The sequence below is a fragment of the Patiria miniata genome, unplaced genomic scaffold, assembly GCF_015706575.1.
Source record: "Patiria miniata isolate m_02_andy unplaced genomic scaffold, ASM1570657v1 HiC_scaffold_21, whole genome shotgun sequence".
Taxonomy (NCBI): domain Eukaryota; kingdom Metazoa; phylum Echinodermata; class Asteroidea; order Valvatida; family Asterinidae; genus Patiria; species Patiria miniata.
The window spans coordinates 6303811-6322665 of NW_024037060.1; the positions used below are offsets into that span (position 1 = coordinate 6303811).

Consider the following 18855-nt stretch of genomic DNA (forward strand, 5'->3'; position numbering starts at 1 on the left):
GAGCGGGGTCACATTATGATGTTTAAATTGGATTAAAATATAACAATTAGTCAACTTTGGAAATTACTGCGTTTTTGCAAATATTTTGGAAATGGCTGGTTTTCTGAATTTCAACGTCACTGAAGTAGAAATGTTCAGTTCGACATTCAGTCATAAACAGACTGAACAGGGGCATGACTGTGACCACGTGGTGTTGATTTTCCACAACAAAGGGTTAACAAATTCATGTCTTTATCATAAACAAATTTGTTGACACGCTTTTAGTAGACTACAGTTCACTTGCGTAAAGACTGCTTCAGTTCTTTGCTTGCGTTCAAAGTCAGCAGAGCGTGCAAAATGGCTGTGCGTTTCAAAGTCGGTCCAGCAAGTACAAAGAGAAATCATAGCGCAACCTTTTGTTAATAAATTTTTTGATCGATGGTTTAACGATCATGTGATAACAGGTCATGGTTGCTATGGTGAGCTTGACACAGGCACACGAACTGTGCTCCAAATATTAAACACGGCCTGTGCGATATATGCGTAACCACCTGCATTAATTACTCAACCATCGATTAGAAACCATGGCAAGTAGAAGAAGAGGGTTACATTTTGTGATGTGATGAGTCCAAACACAACCTGTCGTTGGTGAAATAGACTACAGTGTTCCCGTTGGGAGGCCTCTAGGCACATATATTTCCCGCTTGTGAGTTTGGTTCCGAGGGAATGTACCCAAACAATGATGGCGGAGTTCACTGCATTAGCTGGTCCGTCGTCATCGCTTCCTCCAGTAGAATCCTCAGGTAACTACCAGCCATTCATATCACTATTGTTTTTGTTTTCATGAAATTTTGATGAGGGAAGTTTGTATTACCGAACTGATGTTTAACATGGTGGTCTTGATTTCCATTTATTACGAACAATAATAAAGGCGCACTTTCGGCCTATTTATAAAACACCTGACCTACCAGGTCTAAATCGGGCACTGAAACTCTTGGGATCCGTCGTTCTAATCCAAACCAGAATATCAAAAAAAAAGGAGTCGTAGCACCCCAGTCATGGTCTAGTAAAACACCCAACGGTACCGGTGCTGGTGAAGATGGACAATTGAGAAAACTCCAATATTATTCTCTGACAAACGGGGGGTAATTATACTAGGGACGATCATCGAGAAATAATAGGCCTATGGGGGCGCCGTCAACACAGTGACCCTATCCTGAATCCGCAGGATAAGAATTCATAGTCGTATATTGTTTCTGTTATAATTCCATATTCTTTCAATTAGGAACCACATCTGGTCAGCCCTCCAGCTCCCCTTATGGAGGGACAGTTCGACTTACGCCTTTACCGCAGCAGTCTCCGTCACATGCCCCGCCCTCTTACGACGATTGTGTGCAGAATACTCTCCGCGCGTCTGGCCGTTTGTCGGGACTGGGGATAATGGACCAATCCATACGTGAGTTGATACAAGAAATTTGCATAATTGAGCTCGTATGAGCTCGTATATGCATTAATTGTTGATGTTATCGAAATCAAGCACGTACTTTTATACTTCAGCGGCCGACTCATTAATAATGATTTCAAGTGCTATCCCCCCTCCACATAACACATCGGCTTAAAAACGAAGAGACTACTGCAAAACACAAACGTTTGGGCGTCATTTTTTTTTTGGTTTTTTTTGCATAATGTGAATAGGCCAAATAATCCTGTTTGTAATTTCATCTGTGACAAAACTCTTTGAGATTTTTTTTCTGCTTTTCTTCATTTTTCAAAAGTCAATGAACTTTGCATCAGAACCTCAATTCTATGCTAAAATGTTAGATTTGTAAAAAAAGTTTTGAAGTAAAAAGTTAGATTTGGGGTTTGGCCTACCGCCAGAACCCTCAATATTCAACAGAAATTGACAGCCGAAATTGTTTGGTTCTTCTGTCCACTGTATGAAACATGTGCACTTTACGTGCGTGCTTCTGGTCCAAAAAAATTAAAGGGTTCATATTTTCGTTCTCCGTCACTCTAGCATGGAATGCGCCCCCTGGAGAGACAGATACGCCAGCTTACCAATGGGCCGATGCCCCTGACACTGACGTTGAAGACAACGAGAAGGTGTGCGAACCAGTGTACAAGACGACACATGCGCTACCTACCATCCCAGGCCATGAGAGAACGACGACCAAGGAAAGTAAGTCGGGTCGAGGGTACATCAGACGCTGCATCCATATACTCAAAAAGGAGAAAAAAAACGGCCCCAATGAAATAATCTGAAATAGGAAAATTTAAAACAGTCGCACAAAACAAAACCGTAACATTTTCTCAGCTTAAGATTGTGCATTAAGCAATAATTACGACAGCATTCATTTGTGTTTTAGTGTGCAATGCGCATGTGTCATTTCGTTTGTCTAATAAGAGCCTGTTTGGAACTTGAAAAGCGCTTTTGAGATTGCAGATATGAGTTGTGCATTACAATTAATTACAAATAATTATCGCTCAAAACAAAACTACAACATTTTCTCAGCTAAAGATATTGCATTGCAACAATGACGACAGCATTCGTTTGTGTTTTAGTGACTGTGCAATATATATGTGTCATTTATCAAGAGTCGTTTGTTTAAAAATCTGTTTGAAACTTCAAAATCGCTTTAGAGACTGCAAATATGAATTGTGCATACAAATAGTTATCGCACGAAACAAAACTATTACATTTTCTCCTCTGAAGATATTGCATTGCAATAATAACGAAAGCATTTATTGGTGTTTTAGTGTGCAATGTGAATGTGTCATTTATCTGGAGTCTTTGGTTTTAAAATCTGTTTGAAACTTCAAAAGTTCGTTGGAGATACAAATATGAATTGCGCATTGTGCAAATAATAAATGCAACTACAAAATGTAGTTCCCTACATTACGTGTGAAACGAGAGCACTACCTTGCAATTGATTACTACAGGGTGGTTAAAAAAAAAAGGACACTCACTTTTGACAGCAATTTTCACCTACTGTTTTTTTTCACATAGTAGTAAAGTATAGGCCTTTAACCATGCATGCTGAAAAAAGTTTAGTAAAAGTCGCAAAAATAGTGATATTATGCTAATTTGAATACAAGTCACCCAAATCAGTTTTGTCCACGGGCTATTCTGTGTAAATTGGACGTTTCGTAGTTCATAAAAAATTTAAAAAAACCTTCCCACCAAAATATATTTTGCCCTGGTAACTTTTATTGAAGCTGTCCAATTATTCATGTCAGTGTTAAGATCATCTACTCAATGAGCTGTCGGCTTAAGCTGATTGTTTCATAACATTCCATAACATAACAATCAACTGTCATGCCCTTTCAAATAAAGCTCCGATAGCTGATCTCAGTCAAGTGAAGTGAATGTATACCTCCGTGGACAAACAGGTTTCGCATATGAAATGTTCAAATTAGCATAGCTCAACGACAAAATGTGCAAATGCAACGATTTTTCGTCACATTTGCTTAAAGGCCAGTACTTTAATAGCTACTAATCGACAGCTAAAAATAATTGTTAAAAATAGGTGAAAATTGCTGTCAAATGTGGGTGTCCTTTTTTTTTAACCACTCTGTACACAAGGACCCTGATGTTCTATGTCAGCTGGTCAGCGTTAGAAATTTGTCAAATGTTTTATATTTTTTCACAGTGAACGCAGTAGAATTTCCACTGAATCGGTTCATTTTTTTTGTACTTGATATATATCTTTCTCGTGGCCGTGTATATGCATGAATTTTGTATTACGTTTCGAATTCCAGCCGCCATGTTTTCAATTGTATTTAATGAAGACACACTTATTTCGAAGGTTACCCTATAGACCTTATTCAGGAGGAACCCATTTTGGATCGTGATCCCTGAATCCAGTTTATAAATTGTAAACTGATAAATGGGATGGTGCCAGACTATTTTATGATTGGAGTGCGTTCAAAGCCTCACTTTCATTTGTTTTAATGTGGCTTAAAACATTAGGGTATGTTTAATCACAAATTTTAAATTATTCATCAGAGCAGACTGGTATTAATTTGTAATGAACTTTTATTTCATTGCTTTCATTTCTACTCGCAAGTTCCAAAAATGAAGAGGTTACCTCGCTTTTAATTTAATATGGCCGACTCGTGAATTAAAAATATATTACCCTATTCACTTAAAATCAAATGTAAAGACTATACATGCCGTCTATATAGTCTCCACATTCTATCCAGGTGCTGCATTTAATGCAATTATTGTATAAAGCAATATTGATGGTGCTAACTTTTTAAGGAAACAGTTAATTAAAAAAAATATAATACATTGTAAACCTTCTTAATTTATTCAAAGGCAATAATATTGTAAGCATTTTTATCAATAGTTAGAACAAGACACGTTATCATTATACGAAGTGAACAGCATCCTGAGCTGTGTTTAAAATAAAACTATAATTAGCGGTATTGCGATCAGATGTTTGAGAATGGTTATCTGACATGTGTACATTTTGTAAAAAAACTTCAGCAGCAAAAGTCAGCAGATCTTGATGACATGACACATTGCTCGACACAAAATTCTAAAACAGTTGCCGAACATTCATTACTTTTGCTGTTTAATTAAAACATGATATCTAACGATTCCTTCTTTATTCGTTCACGGCAACACAACTTTTGAAGCAAAACCACTTTCACCTAAAACACGGAGTAGTCGTGGCCGAGCGGTTAAGGCGACAGAATAGAGATCTGTTGGGGTTTCCCACGCAGGTTCGAATCCTGCCAACTACGATTTTTTGATTGGCCTTTTTGGTCTTGTTATGAACTGAGCAAAAACAAATGTGCCAGCTTCCCTCTAATGACCAACTCCAGGATCCCAAATCGGTAACAAAATTACATTTTTTTAAGCCGATGATTTAAAAAAAATGAATTTCGTAGTCGGCAGGATTCGAACCTGCGCGGGGAGACCCCCAACAGATTTCTAGTCTGTCGCCTTAACCGCTCGGCCACGACTACTTGATGTTGAATATACACGTTGTTGACTAAATTCTGTATAAAAAAACCCAATAAAATTGGAGTAAAATTTTGCCAAGATAAAAAAAAATCGTAGTCGGCAGGATTCGAACCTGCGCGGGGAGACCCCAACAGATTTCTAGTCTGTCGCCTTAACCGCTCGGCCACGACTACTCCTGGCATTAAATTGCGTACATCCAATATAAATTTTCCTGACTATTTATTATTATCCATGGCAAACAGTTGATGCTTAAGTAAACAGCAGAAAGCGGTCAGATCTCTGTTTAATCAGCTTAAATAATTCGGTAATTATCTATCCAATTTCTTCTGCATGCATGCAATATTTTTTTTAAATGTTAATTGCGGTATTAAAATATCACACCGAGAACTGAGTGATATGAGTGTATTAATTTTGTTTGTACATTTTTGTCCGTCAGGTAAAAGCTTCTTAAATCTTTGTCAAGCATTGTTTTTTTCTGAAAGGGCATGCAGCTTTCTTAATTTATACTGACTCAATTTCTTCCCATTTTTTTTGCACTGTTTACCAGGTAAGCCGGCAGAAAGACCCAAATATCAAATTCCTCACAACGCCCAGCGTGAATTCAAATCGTGAGTAAACACTTTATTCTGTCTTCAAAGTAACAATTAAAAAAGCAAAGCACATTCCCTTTCAGAAAAAAGTGAACTAATTAAGGATTTTACAAAGAAACGATTTTTTTTTAAATATCAATATTATTATTATTACAAAAAATAATCCGTTTTTCTTTAAAAAACTTGTCTTCGCTCTAAATGCTCAGATAGATATTCATGTTTTTCTTTTTATTGAAATTGGAGTGTTCCTCTAAATCCTGATGTATTATCTCTCATCTGTTAACTCAGCAACAAACTGAATTTCGGGTTTCGCAATCAGACACTTTTTGAGGGACATTTTAAGACAATAACTTATTTTGCGCAAGCAGTGGCGCTTCGGAGATTTCTAACGAGGAGGCAAAAAGTTGCGTGGTGGATATGGCGTCGCATCGATGCTGCTATGGCAACAAGCCTGCCAAGGAGTTGGAGGTGCAAACTATAGAGTATTCGGCTGCAGCACGTGTAAGTACAGTTGCATTTCAATAACCTAAAAAACTATATATAACATATTTATAAATATTTGGTGGACTGTAAAATACATTATTATTCCTATTGTTCAATGTTACTAGCCTTACATGTACTTATGTGCGGGTGGTTTTTTTTTTGCAGTACACTCTTGAGACATTTGTAGAAAGTCGAACCAACAAAAGAGCGCATATCCCATATCAAGGTACCGTACACAAACATTCATGAAATATTTTTTAAAAACTGGAATAGGCCTTGTGCGTTACAGCCATCTTAGAAGGCAATGCCTTGGTTTTGCTGGGATATGCATGAGTGAATCTTTTGTGCATCCATTGTTACTGAAATAAAATAACAAAGGAAGCCCTCCAAGATGGCTGCTCCGCATAAGGTCTATACTTTAATTCATCCTGTGTGTATATATAACAATAGTCAGCTCGGTGCAAGTCTACAATTTTCCAGTCATTATCTGGCTAGTCTATTAAGAGTGCAGAATTTAAATCAAGAATCTGTGCAACCGTCTTGTAACGTTCTGATGATGTCCCTGTTAGGTCAAGCCGTTGACGGGCCGCAAGGGGGCGCCCCACCACTCCTCTGGGATGTAGTCGTCGAGCCGCCCGAGCGTTACAAGGCAGGAGTCAAGACCGTTAAGATTCCTCATTGCTCTATCATAGAGGTAAAATAAAATGATGGTTACTTCGCAATACATTTCGTTATATCACGGACCATTGACACACATTCACCCTTTTCGAGTAAAGATCCTGAACTCCCAAGAATTTGAATATTACATTCAAATACACGTTGAGGAACCTACTATTTTTTTTCTTCTCACTTTTTGAAACTCAGACCTGTTATGCCTGCAGTGGAAGAGGGTTCAATAAATGCTACCGATGCAAGGGAAGAGGAAAAGTAAGCATGATTTCAATTCCTGACTTCTTTTTGGTTTTTTTTACAAAACTTTGAGTTGAATTGTAACACAACTTTCTGTCACCATTTATTCGGATTATTTTGTCTCTGCTAATAACATTTTGGTAATATTTTACAGACGAAGTGCAAGTATTGCAAGGCTAGAGGACAGCGCGGAAACAAATATTGCGACTACTGCCGGGGGAAAGGAAGACAAAGGTGGGTCATTTGCATAATTGATTGAAGAAAAGGTGTGAAGGGATTGAGCCAGTGATGTGGGCCTATCAAGTTTCTGGGTTCGAGAGTAGCAAAATTTTATATCTGTCTGCAAAAAGAAAGTGGCCACATGATTTTTACAAAAACCATGCATGGGTTGTAAAACTCATGGGGTCACTTTTTGTTTTACCCATGGTGAACATTTTTGACTGATACTTTTCTTACACTATTATCATTATCATATTGTTACTCCGAATAGACCCCGTGCAAAGGGCGCCCTCGTTGAGGACAGTTCTTTATCATATGTGATAGCAAGATAGACAATTAAGTTTGTGCTTTCATTGTCTCTGAATAGACTAAGGGTAACCTATAGGTAATCCGGTTTATATTTATCTTTCTCCCCCATGGACAGATGTTTCCGTTGTAATGGTCATGCCATCATATCGTGTTCTGTTTGTGAGGCGTATAAACAACTCGAATTCTTCATTGAAGTGACTTCAACATTGTAAGTTGAGTTGGTTATTAAAAAAAAAGCAGTAAAGCTTTTTTTCGGATATTATTCTAAGGCATCAATTCATCTAATTTGGCCAAATGAGGCTATGTATTTTTGTAAATATTCCACGCATACATTATACCTTTTCTTGCTGTTCTTCAAAAGCAAAGTCAAAGAAGACGAGTATTTGCATCATGCCGATAAGCGGTTACCACGGAAACTGTTGCGTGGGACTGAGGGAATCACACTGTTTGAAGAAGAAAAACAAACGGTAAGCTTAAAAAAAAACATCAGACTTGGATGTATATGGTTGTCTAAAAGCTATAATATATTTGTTTTTGTAAGCGAGGATTCTGTCGTTCTTCGAAAATCATTGTTATAACAAACTTCTGAGCTTCCACTTTTCTAGTCTCCAAATTTACAAAATATAAGAAATAAAGGCTAAGGCGTAAAATAAAAGGCTTTACTCAAACAAAGCAGTTGCCTGGAATCTTTTTTTTTTTATTTTAAATAAGAATGATGTTGGAATGATAATTGTTCAGAACTTACTTTGTTCCAGGACAAGCCTTTTGAGTGAAAACTTAATGCACAAATGTTCTGTCGTCATTCTTTCCTAATATTCTGTAGGTGGCGCCCTTGAGTAACTTCCCGACCATGGAGGTGAACAGCCAATCAGAGAAGCTTGTCGCCAAACATGCAAATGTGAAAACGGAGCGCATTTTACTACAGGTGAGCATGCGCAGGCGCTACTTTGCCCTTGAAATGCATTATTTGTGGTTCTGGTGAGTGGAATTTTAGTTAGTTGAACAGAAAAAAAGGGATCTGTTTTATTTTTGTAATGTCTCATTTTCAAATTATCTAATTATAAACATGGCTGTAAAAACAATGACGGCGTTATATCTACACTTTTAGATTTTTTTTTTTTTTTATTTAAGATTTAGTTTTTGATCAACAGTTTGCTGTGCTATCTTTCATCTTCCAATCACATTTTGCTTTAACTTACCTATAGAGGCATAAGCTGGTCGGGATCCCAATCGCTCAGGTGGAATACACGTGGAAAGAGAAAGGAGGCAAGTACTGGCTGTACGGCCAACAGCGGAAGGTTTGGGCACCAGACTACCCCCAGCAATGTTGCTGCGCCTGCCGCTGTTCCATTATCTGATGATAAATATACACTCGATATCATGGTATCGTTACTTGTTTAAATAGTAAACAAACAAAATAGCTTGAAAGTAAACAGCTCATACTCAGAAAGAAAAATACAAATATTATAAGAACAAAATTATAATTTTATTCAAGTGATTTTTTTGTCAAAATGGTCAGCATTCTGAATTTTTTTATTCACAGTTTATACTATACAGGGTGGTCAAAAAACGGAATGGCATACCTCCGCTACCCTGAGACTCAAACCACATATACCAATGCATGGAGAATCTTTTTAGAAGCAAAATGAAACCAAGATCGCCCGATTCGGTCCAGTAGTTTTTGTTCTAGAGCCTAGTTTGTGAAGCAAGGTGGGGTTAATTTTTGTCCCGATGACTTACTAAACCGCGCCCGGGAATTTGACTTGCATTGTATTGATATAGAGGGATTATTATAAGATGGAATTTTGAGTCGGGGTGATATAAATCAAATTAGGTTTTGCCCTTCACCGACGTTTAAACACTTTATACTCGGTGTGTTACCTCCCGAGTGAAAGTTGGAAAAAAATCACTCGGGTGGGACTCGAACCCACGACCTCCTGCTTTCTAGTGCAGATGTCTTCAGACATCTGCACTAGAAAGAAGGAGGTCTTCAGACATCTGCACTAGAAAGCAGGAGGTCGTGGGTTCGAGTCCCACCCGAGTGATTTTTTTCCCCAACTTTCACTCGGGAGGTAACACACTGAGTATACAGTGTTTAAACGTCGGTGAAGGGCAAAACCTAATTTGATTTATAGAGGGATTGTTATGTAATAATACCCTCATGAAAGAAGTGTGCTTCACAAAATATCTCTGCAGCAAAAACTACTGGACCAAATCGAGAGATTTTGGTAAAAGGATTTTCCATCATTTTGCACAGGTGGATTGAGTATCAAGGTAGTGGAAGTATCCCTTCTCAGGTTTTTTTTTTTACTGTATAGTAGTTCCAAAAAAAGTGAAATTGTCCTTTAGATTTTGTATTAAAATAACTTTCTTTTAATAAGACGAACTTACATTGTATAGATGAACCTGTATTTTGCGTATAAACTCGCATCGGGAGTGTTTTATACTGTTTGGTGTGGATCGACTTTTTTGTACATTTCTTGATATTTATATACATAAACACACGAAAAGGAAAGGCAATATTGCACATCTGTTGAACCCAAAAAACAGGTGCAATCAAACGGAATGAAGAAAAACAATGGTGACACGCGAGGTCGCGTTGTAAATCAAGCGAAGAAGGTTATTAAAACAAAATTCGTTTGATAAACATCGGGTTGGTTTTTTTTTTAATAAAAAAAATCGCCGTGCGTGCAATTGAATTTTAATTAAAGCCAGGGGTCGTAGATTTTCAGCCGATTAGGAAATCAAAGTCCACAGTTCGATTTTTCCTTTTCAAAATTCGCTACAACAATTACTTACGTTATTGTGTTGTCCACCGTAAAATGTCAGCGCTCAAAAAGGTGAACGTGCCTTGTACGGAATTTGTTGACACCAGAACACGAAAAGGTCACGAAAGATTACTTTTGGGGCAATTTTAGTGAAAGGTGTTTTTTAATGTTTGTTTTTAAACTGTAGAATGAATATAAAAAGTGTGTATACTGGATTCCTATTTGACTTGACCCCGCTGCTAAAGCTTAATATTGTACACGGACTAATTGAAAGTTTGAATAAAATAAAATAAATAAAACCGCGCGATTGTCAGTAGAAGAAAATAAAGTGCAAATAAACTGTGTGGTATAAGATTTCTTTTGTAATATGCTCATTGGCTGGATGCGTTTTAAGTGATTGGTTTTAAACTGTTGCACCGATTTCTTTTTGCAAAATATCAAATAAACCACTTGGGGAACCTCACTAGGTATACTTTTAGAGTCGAGTACAGAAATTGACAGTGTTACAAAATCACAAACGTACACTCGGGCGCTTACAACGTGTTTGTTATCCAATCATAATATGTGTATTGCGGATGTCGTCAGCTTTGAATTTGTCGTTTGATAAAAGTATCTAGATCGCATGAGCTGTCGCGTAAAAGCGTTAATTTTGTTCACTTAAGTTTTCAAAATACTCCAATGAAAGAGATTCAAAATGAGAACTATGTTACTGCTGTTTTGCCCTAACCATATCAAGTCTTGACCAATATACTTATTGACCAGTAAATGTCTCTTTTAAACATATGGACAAGTAACATAAAATGTCACGCAGAAAGAAGTATTGTTGTTCGTGCATGTTTTCATAGTATGCATGATATTCTTATGCGTAATCCCCATAGGCCTTAGTGTAACTGAACCTGAAAAAAATGCTAGCAGCGTAGTAGAGCTCCATATATATACGTACTTGAAGTGTTCATCTCTATCCCTTATACAGTTTTGAATGACGTCACCTCAACGTATTTTGATTCGTCAGTAAATTAACTTCGTTCGTGCTTATTCTGCCGTGAAAAATCGAAACTAATAACAGTTTTTTCACAGATTTAATCGGAAGCTGCACCTTTTTGAGTTCATTTTGTTTCAAAGTGGTGATGAAGCACACTGCGCATGCTTACAACTAGGCTTTTACAAGACACGCCAAGACGTACAGTTTAGTACACAAGAAAATTCATTACAGAAGTGAAAGATTTGTATAAAAGACCTCCACTCGTATTCATTGGTGCAGCTGGAGTCTCAAGTATAAGTTCAGCTTTCGGCCTGTTATCATTTTCACAAGAACCGATATTTTGGCAACGGTCTTCACGACACAGCAGTGCATATAAGCCTGAAACTTCAACGATTCCTTTCTTCCATTTTGCTTACCGCAATTGGGGACAAACAGACAATTTAACAGACTACTCCAAGAAAAATCTTGACAACAGTTTTAAAATGTCTGGAAACAGCACTTCTTTGGACGCCTTCCCTTTTACAATCTGCGCCGACATCATCTGCGGGCTTAAAGTTGCTACTATCTTTTCGATATCTACCTTAACCACCGCAGGTAACCTGGTAGCTCTGATCACGATAGGATCCACACCCTCGCTCCGTAACTGCCATGGACTGCTTCTCATGTCCCTATCCCTAGCTGACTTGTTTACTGGTCTGATAGCATGTTCGTCTATATACCCCTCGGTGTACAACCTGTGGCCCTTTGGTGATACCATGTGTCTGGTCGTGGCAGGAGTCGAGGCAGTCGCCAAGAAGGCTTCTCTACTGACGCTGACTTTACTGAGCATTGAGCGCTACATTGCCGTGGTGTACCCTTTGAGGTACACCAGAATCATCACCAAGCAGAAAATAGTAACTGGGGTTGTGTTCTGTTGGATCCTTTCCATCCTGTTTCTCACCACCCTGTTTATGACCCGCCAGATAGTCCAGCAGTACGCCTTGGTGCTCCATTCCTGCACCGTCACCTATCAAAACCAGCTCCTGTCAATTGCTCTGACCGTCGGCTTGTTCATTCTGCCGAGTCTAGCCACCGTTTCCGTTACCTCAGCCTTAGCCTGGGTGGGCATGAAGAAACACACCCGTGTCAGATCCCACATGATATCCAAGCTAACCGAGCAAGGCGGACAAACGCGCAAAGCCATCAAGTTTTTCCGCATGTGCCGCATCATGGCGTTCACTTTCTACGCATGTTGGGCTCCTATTACCATCGTGGGTTTTGCCTGCGTCCTGGCCGGTGTTCGCCAACCCTTGGGTGTGTTCTTCGCTCTGTACTGGCTCCAATTCTCCAACAGCTTTTGGAACGTCGTCATCTACTTCGCCATGAATGATGCATTCAGACGACGCGCCAGGGAGCTGTTCCTATCGCCGTTCGTTGCTCTGCGCAGGCTCTGTTGATTTGGTAAAGACGTGCCAAATAATCGTCCAATCTTATGCCAAGCACGTCCAGACAGCCAAGAGTCACACCAGGAAGTGGTCAAGCGAAGCTTTTCAAATGCCAGTCCCCCGGCTTTTCTTTCCTTGCGCTATGCCTTGAACAACCCTAACCTCCTTGAGTGATTTTAGGAACCTTCCTCACTCCTGCGACTGAATTCCTACACCATATGGTAAACTCTACACCCAAACTGTTGGACCCTGATTATTGTGGTATGCGTAACCCCATGTAAAGCATAATCAATTTGGTAGGCGCAGCACTCACTCGACTCCAACATATTCTAACAAACCCTGGTGTTTGAGTTTGACTGGATGGGGATCGTTAGGGTTTTATTATAATAGATCCAGATTCAGCACTACTATAGGAAACTTATCTTGCACGTTTAACATTAAACTCTAAATATATTTAAGAATCACTATTACGGTCCTCGAAACTGTATTATATCACAACGTGGTCTCACCTCCAATTTTTTGACATGACATTTTGTTGCTCCTTTCATATGGATTGATGAAATGTCACGACTATGATAATATAGAAAGATATGTAATTTTTTTCTCTTGATATTTTATGTGAAGCCTGACGAATAGCGATGCATCGTTTAAATTAATATTTTAAAAAATTGCTTCAGGATTTCTTCAGTTTAATCATCCAGGTTAATGTATTTTTCAAACTCGCTAAATCTTTCCATTAGTCAGTTAGTAAAAAAAACGAGGGCGATGCATCGCATTAATGCATTTTTTGTCACAAAGCCTACAAGATTGATAGCACAACGCTTCCGCGCAGGGAAACCAAAAGGACGTTTGATATTTGCACAATCGGCGATAAGAATCCATCTGTTCTGGCTGCAATTTATGACGATTGAGTGCTGGCCACCCTAGCAGGCGGCAGATCTGACATTGCCCGTGTGACGATCGGGCAGGTTCTCATAAATTTCCATTTTTTAAGGAGGCAGGAGTCACTTTCACCTCATGCACCGTCCCGTTGAGAGGCTAGTTCAGCAACGGAGCTTTCAGATACCTATTCAAGGTCTGTATCGAGTGGCACACGCTGAGAACCCGTCATTTTCTTGACTGATCGCATGCATTTCTCTGGTCGGCAGCCTGGACTAGCGGATGCACGTTCGTCGCAGTTCTGTTGCAGAGATATCTCTGTCAGGATACTCAGAAATACCGCCAATTTTCTCGATGATTGCATGAGTGTCTCAAGAGCTTTAACTACCCCGTGAAGACATCTGTCTTCCGCGGGGGCCTGCACAATTTCCTCTTCTCTGTGCAGTCATATATAGATGTGCGGCTTTCATATACGAGGTATGTGAATTGAAGATGTCGCCTTAGCAATGGAAGCGCTCCGCAGTGAATTTCGTTGGCAGAAGTTTGGCTTCGGTGGAGTCTCGGTAAAGGCGTTCGTCTCGCCGCAAGTATGATTTTTTTAAAGAGCAAAAATATTATTTTGATTGAATGCTAAGATTTTTGCTGATTCCCTATGAAGTTTTTGTGTCCTTTTTTTTGGTGAATTAATTCATCTTATTATTTGTTTTTTTAGAAAACTGTGTACATTTCGTGGGAAAAAAAGACAAAATGTCTGACAGAAGTAAAAGAGAATGACGCCTCATTTGGAGAATTGTTGCGTTAATCATTGATTTCTGATTCGTTTTGTTTTCCAAAATAGGTTCAAATTCCATGAATGCGGTAATAGCCTACATATGGTTTATCGCTATGAACAATTTTTAATGATTTTAAAAATGTTAGGCCTACCCCATAAAGTCTTTATGTTGACTTACGTAAAATATTCTTCGCATTACTTTTCGTCCAGAGATTTGGTCGGTTGCTTTTGTAATAAATTTATGACACCTAGTATTGTTCCAGTTTTGAAAGACTGATTCTCCACATTAACGTTTTTGGGTTATCTTGTTTCTTTTGCCTTTTTGGGGTGTAATTTTCCGACGAACTTTAAAAATTAAAACCATTCTAATAGTATTCATGTAGGCTTTTGTTTAGTCAAAGTTAAAGATAAACGAACAAAGTCAAAAATAGTGGAATGGCTATAGGTCGGAACATACATTGGTTTCAAACTAGTAAATAAACTGCCATGGACCCCAGTGATAAATACATTTTGAAAATGACGCCTGCTCTCCATTTCAAAATAGAGCAATTTTAGGGCCCAATTTCATCCAAAATTAATTTCACAGAAATACAAGCTCGCAGTCCTGTTCACAGCTTCCACCTTTTTTTTTACAAACCCTCAAGTTCATGGCCCACAAAATTTGCTCTAATAACACAAAAATTGAGCACATGTAAATAGTGATTTGGCCGGCGTAGCCTCGTATGCATTTTTGGGCCTATTTATGGCCTGTGACCTTTAGGAGGATTGGATCTTAGAACTGAACAAAAACAAAATTAAAAGGTGACTTCATTTTTAGAAAACGTTTACGTGTCCATCTTTATAGTTTCTCTGGTCACAGCATCAGAGTCTGTTCATCGCCTTCCGAGTCTTGGTAGCCGTCTATCAACTAGCCTGGAACATCACTGTGCCCATAATCTGGGGTCATCCTAGCTTCTATCGCCGAGCCGTGGACAATCAAGCCAAATGGCTGATCTACCTCTCCAACTGGAGCTTTTGCGTCCTGACTTTGTACTTGGTGACTGCTGCTGTTTCCTTAGTAGCCCACCGGAGACAGACGCAAAGGCAAGGTAGGCTCCGGTAACCACTGATCTCCATGCAACAACCGTCCGCCATGTTATTACTCACACAACAACGGAATTGTTAACAAACATGTCGTAAAATTATGGTGTCGCGTCCAGTACATATTTCTAAATTACTTATTGACAAAATAGTTTTTGTAAACATTTTCTTTTGAGACAAACACTACTTCATACACTCAAGGAGGGTTCTATTTTAATTTTGATACGGATGGGTGCGTTTTAGACTAGTTTCCGCCCCTTATTCTAATGTAGGACGGAGCAGCTACACTATTAGTTATCCCGTGAGCGCGAGTGGAACACGGAATAATGTAGTGCGTCTGTGTCCCACATACCACGAGGCCGAACGACCCGTTTTCTCTTAATCTGTACATCACTGCTTGTGACAGACTGGATGCCGCATAAATATCGAGACAATTTCATTTGTTCTTCTCTCGTAAACACATTGCCCTATGCAAGGTCACTTTGTCCGGCTGATTTCTATTATTGGATAAATTTCGTAATATCGTTTTCCAGCCAGGGGGAAAGCGGCTTTCAGCGCGAGTACGTGCGAAAATGCACGTGCGTGATACTATGTGTGCGTTATTAGTACGTGATATGAAGATAAGGTAGCTGGTTATCAGCATGCTTTGTTATTACACAAAATATCACATACATCTTAACAATTTGATGTGAAATGCATTGCCCTAATGTACCAGATGAAATAGCCACACAAAATCATAGTATTTCAACCAGCAACTTTTTCCGTCCAGCATACGTATACTATTTCCAATGGTTCTATTTTGTAAAAGGGATTTCGCCGTTCCCCAACTCCCATATAGGACGGTAGATACTAAGCAAAATTTGATCCTAATACTATCATAAATTTTGATCTAAATGTCCAATGGTGTGGCATAGGCCCTATTATCGTTTGATATCTCCTGACAATGCGAAAGTCATTGAGAACTCAGGGGTTTCCGATTTCTGGTTAATATAGCGGGCAAGCAAGCAGAAACTTTAGTATAAATTCCATTTTGGTTGAAAAACATTTTGACCACGGTGATAAAGGCCCATCATACTCCTCTAGTTCCTTTTTTTCTGCCCATTGCAGTTGCTGACGTCAACGAACTGGTGATCGGACCCTTGGAAAATGGCGCAATCCTGAACAATCAACCACAACTTGAAGAGAACACCCCATTGCCATGGTACTTCAAGCTAACATGGCTGCTTCAGAACATAGCTTACAGCGCATGCGCTTTTGTGACCGCTGGTTATTGGCTGGTCGAGTTCCAACCGGGGTTCACCATCGTGCAAATCTTCACCATACACGTTCACGGAATAAGTCTGATCATCGCGCTTGCGGACTTGATAGTAGCGGCTCCCCCTATCAGACTTCTGCACTTTGTGTACCCATATTCGTACTTTCTCCTGTATCAGTTGTTCGCGCTGATTTACTACAAATCCGGGGGGACCAACCCCTATGGTGGAACGCATATTTACAAAAGTTTCATCGACTGGGAAAATGCCCCGACTACGTCGCTGATCATTCTTCTTCTGGGTACAGTGGCGGCTGCGCCCTGCCTCCATGGTTTGCTCTTCGCCTTGGACAAACTTCGAAACAAGGTGGCAGAAAAATGTTGCGCCACCTGAGGAAGGATTTTCTTATTTTACAGTACCTCCACAAAATTAGAATTTCTACACAATGGACTGTTCCTGGTTTAGTTTGACCATAAGCCTCACCCACCTTTAGACTTGTAATCAAGTCGGTAATCTCCCGGTTCAGTTCGCCTGCCGCACACCGATCGGCGTTGACGTGTATACGTGTAGATACTAACATGCGGGGACGGTTTGTGCATCTTCGGCCCCAATAATTATGCATGTAGGTCGCTACCATTTTCCAGCCCCGCCCACCTTTGGTTTGTGTACATTTCTCACAAAACTCGTGGACGAATTTGACCAACCTATGTGGTCACCTGACCAAAAGGTCGAGATCTGATTGGTCAATGCCAACAGGAACGGTCAATTTTCCAGGAGGGTAATGCTAGCCTGTAATATTCAATAAAATATTAGGAAAATAGAACATTTCATCATTGAAAAATGGTTCAAATTTGTTCTGATAACATGAAACGCACCTTCGTGGTTACTACTATCAGTTAACATAATAAAGACATCCCAAAAAGGTTTGCGTGATGCATAAATTCTTCAATTCTGAGACTAACATGCGGGTAAATGAGTGTCAAGTCTGTATAAAGTCTCGATATTGAATAACGTGTATCGAGTGGTATTTAATGTTACACCGGGGTTATAGCAGTACAGGTGTTCTGACAATAAAGAGTTATATTAATATCTGCGCGTTCACACGTTTTAGTTGGCAAGGAAAACCACTCACCGTTTGGGGGCGGAGCCAACATTGATTATATTATTGGACGCAGGAATTGTTAAAGCTTGGGTCGATATAAGCATCGGTTTAGCAGTGTTTATAGACGAAATTACAAAGGTAACATGGCTCACAAAATGGTATCGAAGTAAAGCAAGTGTACAATAAAATCTCCTTTTTTTCTTTTTTGTAAGAAATAGCATCGATCAGCAGGGTCTATCATTATCCTTGCACAGCCTACCGAATGACGCATCCGTTCCACATTGATTGTACAAAATAATCGCGCCGACCCCGGCCAAAAAAAGACACTTCACTGCAGAATACGTGACCTGGCACGACGATCGTTCAATCGAATTAAACGCAGCGGCACTGAGTGCGTGCATATCAGTAAATGTCGTCAGTTTTGTCCGAGTTCATTTATCAGTACACGATTGTGCAAAGAGAAGGAAACACACTTTGGACAGCAATTTTCACCTACTTGTTGAGCATATTTCCAAAATTCAATTTAATGGTGTTAAAATGTTCATTTGAAACTGAAGTGGCGAAAACATTATTGCAAATATATGACCCCGTTTCCACTTGATCCACCAATTGGGGGATCTGATCCACCTTTTACCAAATTGCCGGATCAGATCCCCCAATTGGTGGATCAGATCCGGCAATTGTGTGTAGTGGGAACGCTAACCGTTATAAGGTGGATCAGGATCAGATCCACCTTTTCTGATCCACCTCTGGACCAGGATACAGATCCCCCAATTGGTGGATCAGATCCGGCAATTGCCGGATCACGATCAGATGGGAACGCAAAAGGTGGATCTGATCCGGCAATTTGACCTGTTAACATCCGCCCGGTGCACGAGTGGCGCGAAAATGTTGCGGTCTCATGAACGAAGAAACACGTTTTCAGGCGTGTAGCTCATGTGAACATTTCCAGCGTATACAACATGCACAATAAACAACCGCTGAACTACGCGGGGATACGGGCTAGCACCGCGCATGCAAAAGCGCACGTGGTATCCTAAAACTACACTATAGGCCTTATTTTTGTTGCGTGTTCGTCCATTACTAAACCTTTTTCATTCCTGAAATTTTACTTATTTTTCCATCCATAAATGA

General features: G+C 39.5%; 3 protein-coding genes and 3 non-coding genes across 6 annotated transcripts; 4 read left to right on the forward strand and 2 right to left on the reverse strand.

Annotated features, from left to right (window-relative positions):
- The first annotated feature begins 515 nt into the window (after nucleotides 1–515).
- Nucleotides 516–9270, forward strand: LOC119729476 (protein SSUH2 homolog). Its single transcript, XM_038202041.1, has 13 exons — nucleotides 516–782; nucleotides 1265–1435; nucleotides 1997–2158; nucleotides 5499–5559; nucleotides 5910–6042; nucleotides 6190–6250; nucleotides 6594–6718; nucleotides 6889–6951; nucleotides 7088–7167; nucleotides 7577–7669; nucleotides 7823–7928; nucleotides 8285–8386; nucleotides 8667–9270. The coding sequence occupies exons 1-13, from the start codon at nucleotides 719–721 to the stop codon at nucleotides 8817–8819; spliced, it is 1374 nt and encodes a 457-aa protein (XP_038057969.1). The 5' UTR covers nucleotides 516–718; the 3' UTR covers nucleotides 8820–9270.
- On the forward strand, nucleotides 4648–4728 carry Trnas-aga. Its single transcript has one exon. It is a non-coding gene; the product is annotated as a tRNA-Ser (tRNA).
- Trnas-aga lies at nucleotides 4871–4953 on the reverse strand. The gene has a single exon. It is a non-coding gene; the product is annotated as a tRNA-Ser (tRNA).
- On the reverse strand, nucleotides 5043–5124 carry Trnas-aga. The gene has a single exon. It is a non-coding gene; the product is annotated as a tRNA-Ser (tRNA).
- Nucleotides 9271–11693: 2423 nt separating the features above from the next.
- LOC119729860 (trace amine-associated receptor 13c-like) lies at nucleotides 11694–12647 on the forward strand. Its single transcript, XM_038202654.1, has one exon. It carries the CDS (start codon nucleotides 11694–11696, stop codon nucleotides 12645–12647), a length of 954 nt encoding a protein of 317 aa, XP_038058582.1.
- Nucleotides 12648–14020: 1373 nt separating this feature from the next.
- LOC119729861 (protein rolling stone-like) lies at nucleotides 14021–17128 on the forward strand. The gene is made up of 3 exons (XM_038202655.1): nucleotides 14021–14101; nucleotides 15131–15374; nucleotides 16474–17128. Exons 1-3 carry the CDS (start codon nucleotides 14021–14023, stop codon nucleotides 17010–17012), a joined length of 864 nt encoding a protein of 287 aa, XP_038058583.1. The 3' UTR covers nucleotides 17013–17128.
- The last annotated feature ends 1727 nt before the right edge of the window (nucleotides 17129–18855 follow it).

Excerpts from the sequence above, each read along its gene's own strand:
- LOC119729861 (XM_038202655.1), top strand. The coding sequence starts at position 14,021 with ATGGAAGCGCTCCGCAGTGAATTTCGTTGGCAGAAGTTTGGCTTCGGT. Across the intron at positions 14,102-15,130 it reads AGGCGTTCGTCTCGCCGCAA|TTTCTCTGGTCACAGCATCA; the intron begins GTATGATTTTTT and ends CCATCTTTATAG. Across the intron at positions 15,375-16,473 it reads GAGACAGACGCAAAGGCAAG|TTGCTGACGTCAACGAACTG; the intron begins GTAGGCTCCGGT and ends TGCCCATTGCAG.
- LOC119729476 (XM_038202041.1), top strand. The coding sequence starts at position 719 with ATGATGGCGGAGTTCACTGCATTAGCTGGTCCGTCGTCATCGCTTCCT. Across the intron at positions 6,952-7,087 it reads GATGCAAGGGAAGAGGAAAA|ACGAAGTGCAAGTATTGCAA; the intron begins GTAAGCATGATT and ends AATATTTTACAG. Across the intron at positions 8,387-8,666 it reads CGGAGCGCATTTTACTACAG|AGGCATAAGCTGGTCGGGAT; the intron begins GTGAGCATGCGC and ends ACTTACCTATAG.
- LOC119729860 (XM_038202654.1), top strand. The coding sequence starts at position 11,694 with ATGTCTGGAAACAGCACTTCTTTGGACGCCTTCCCTTTTACAATCTGC.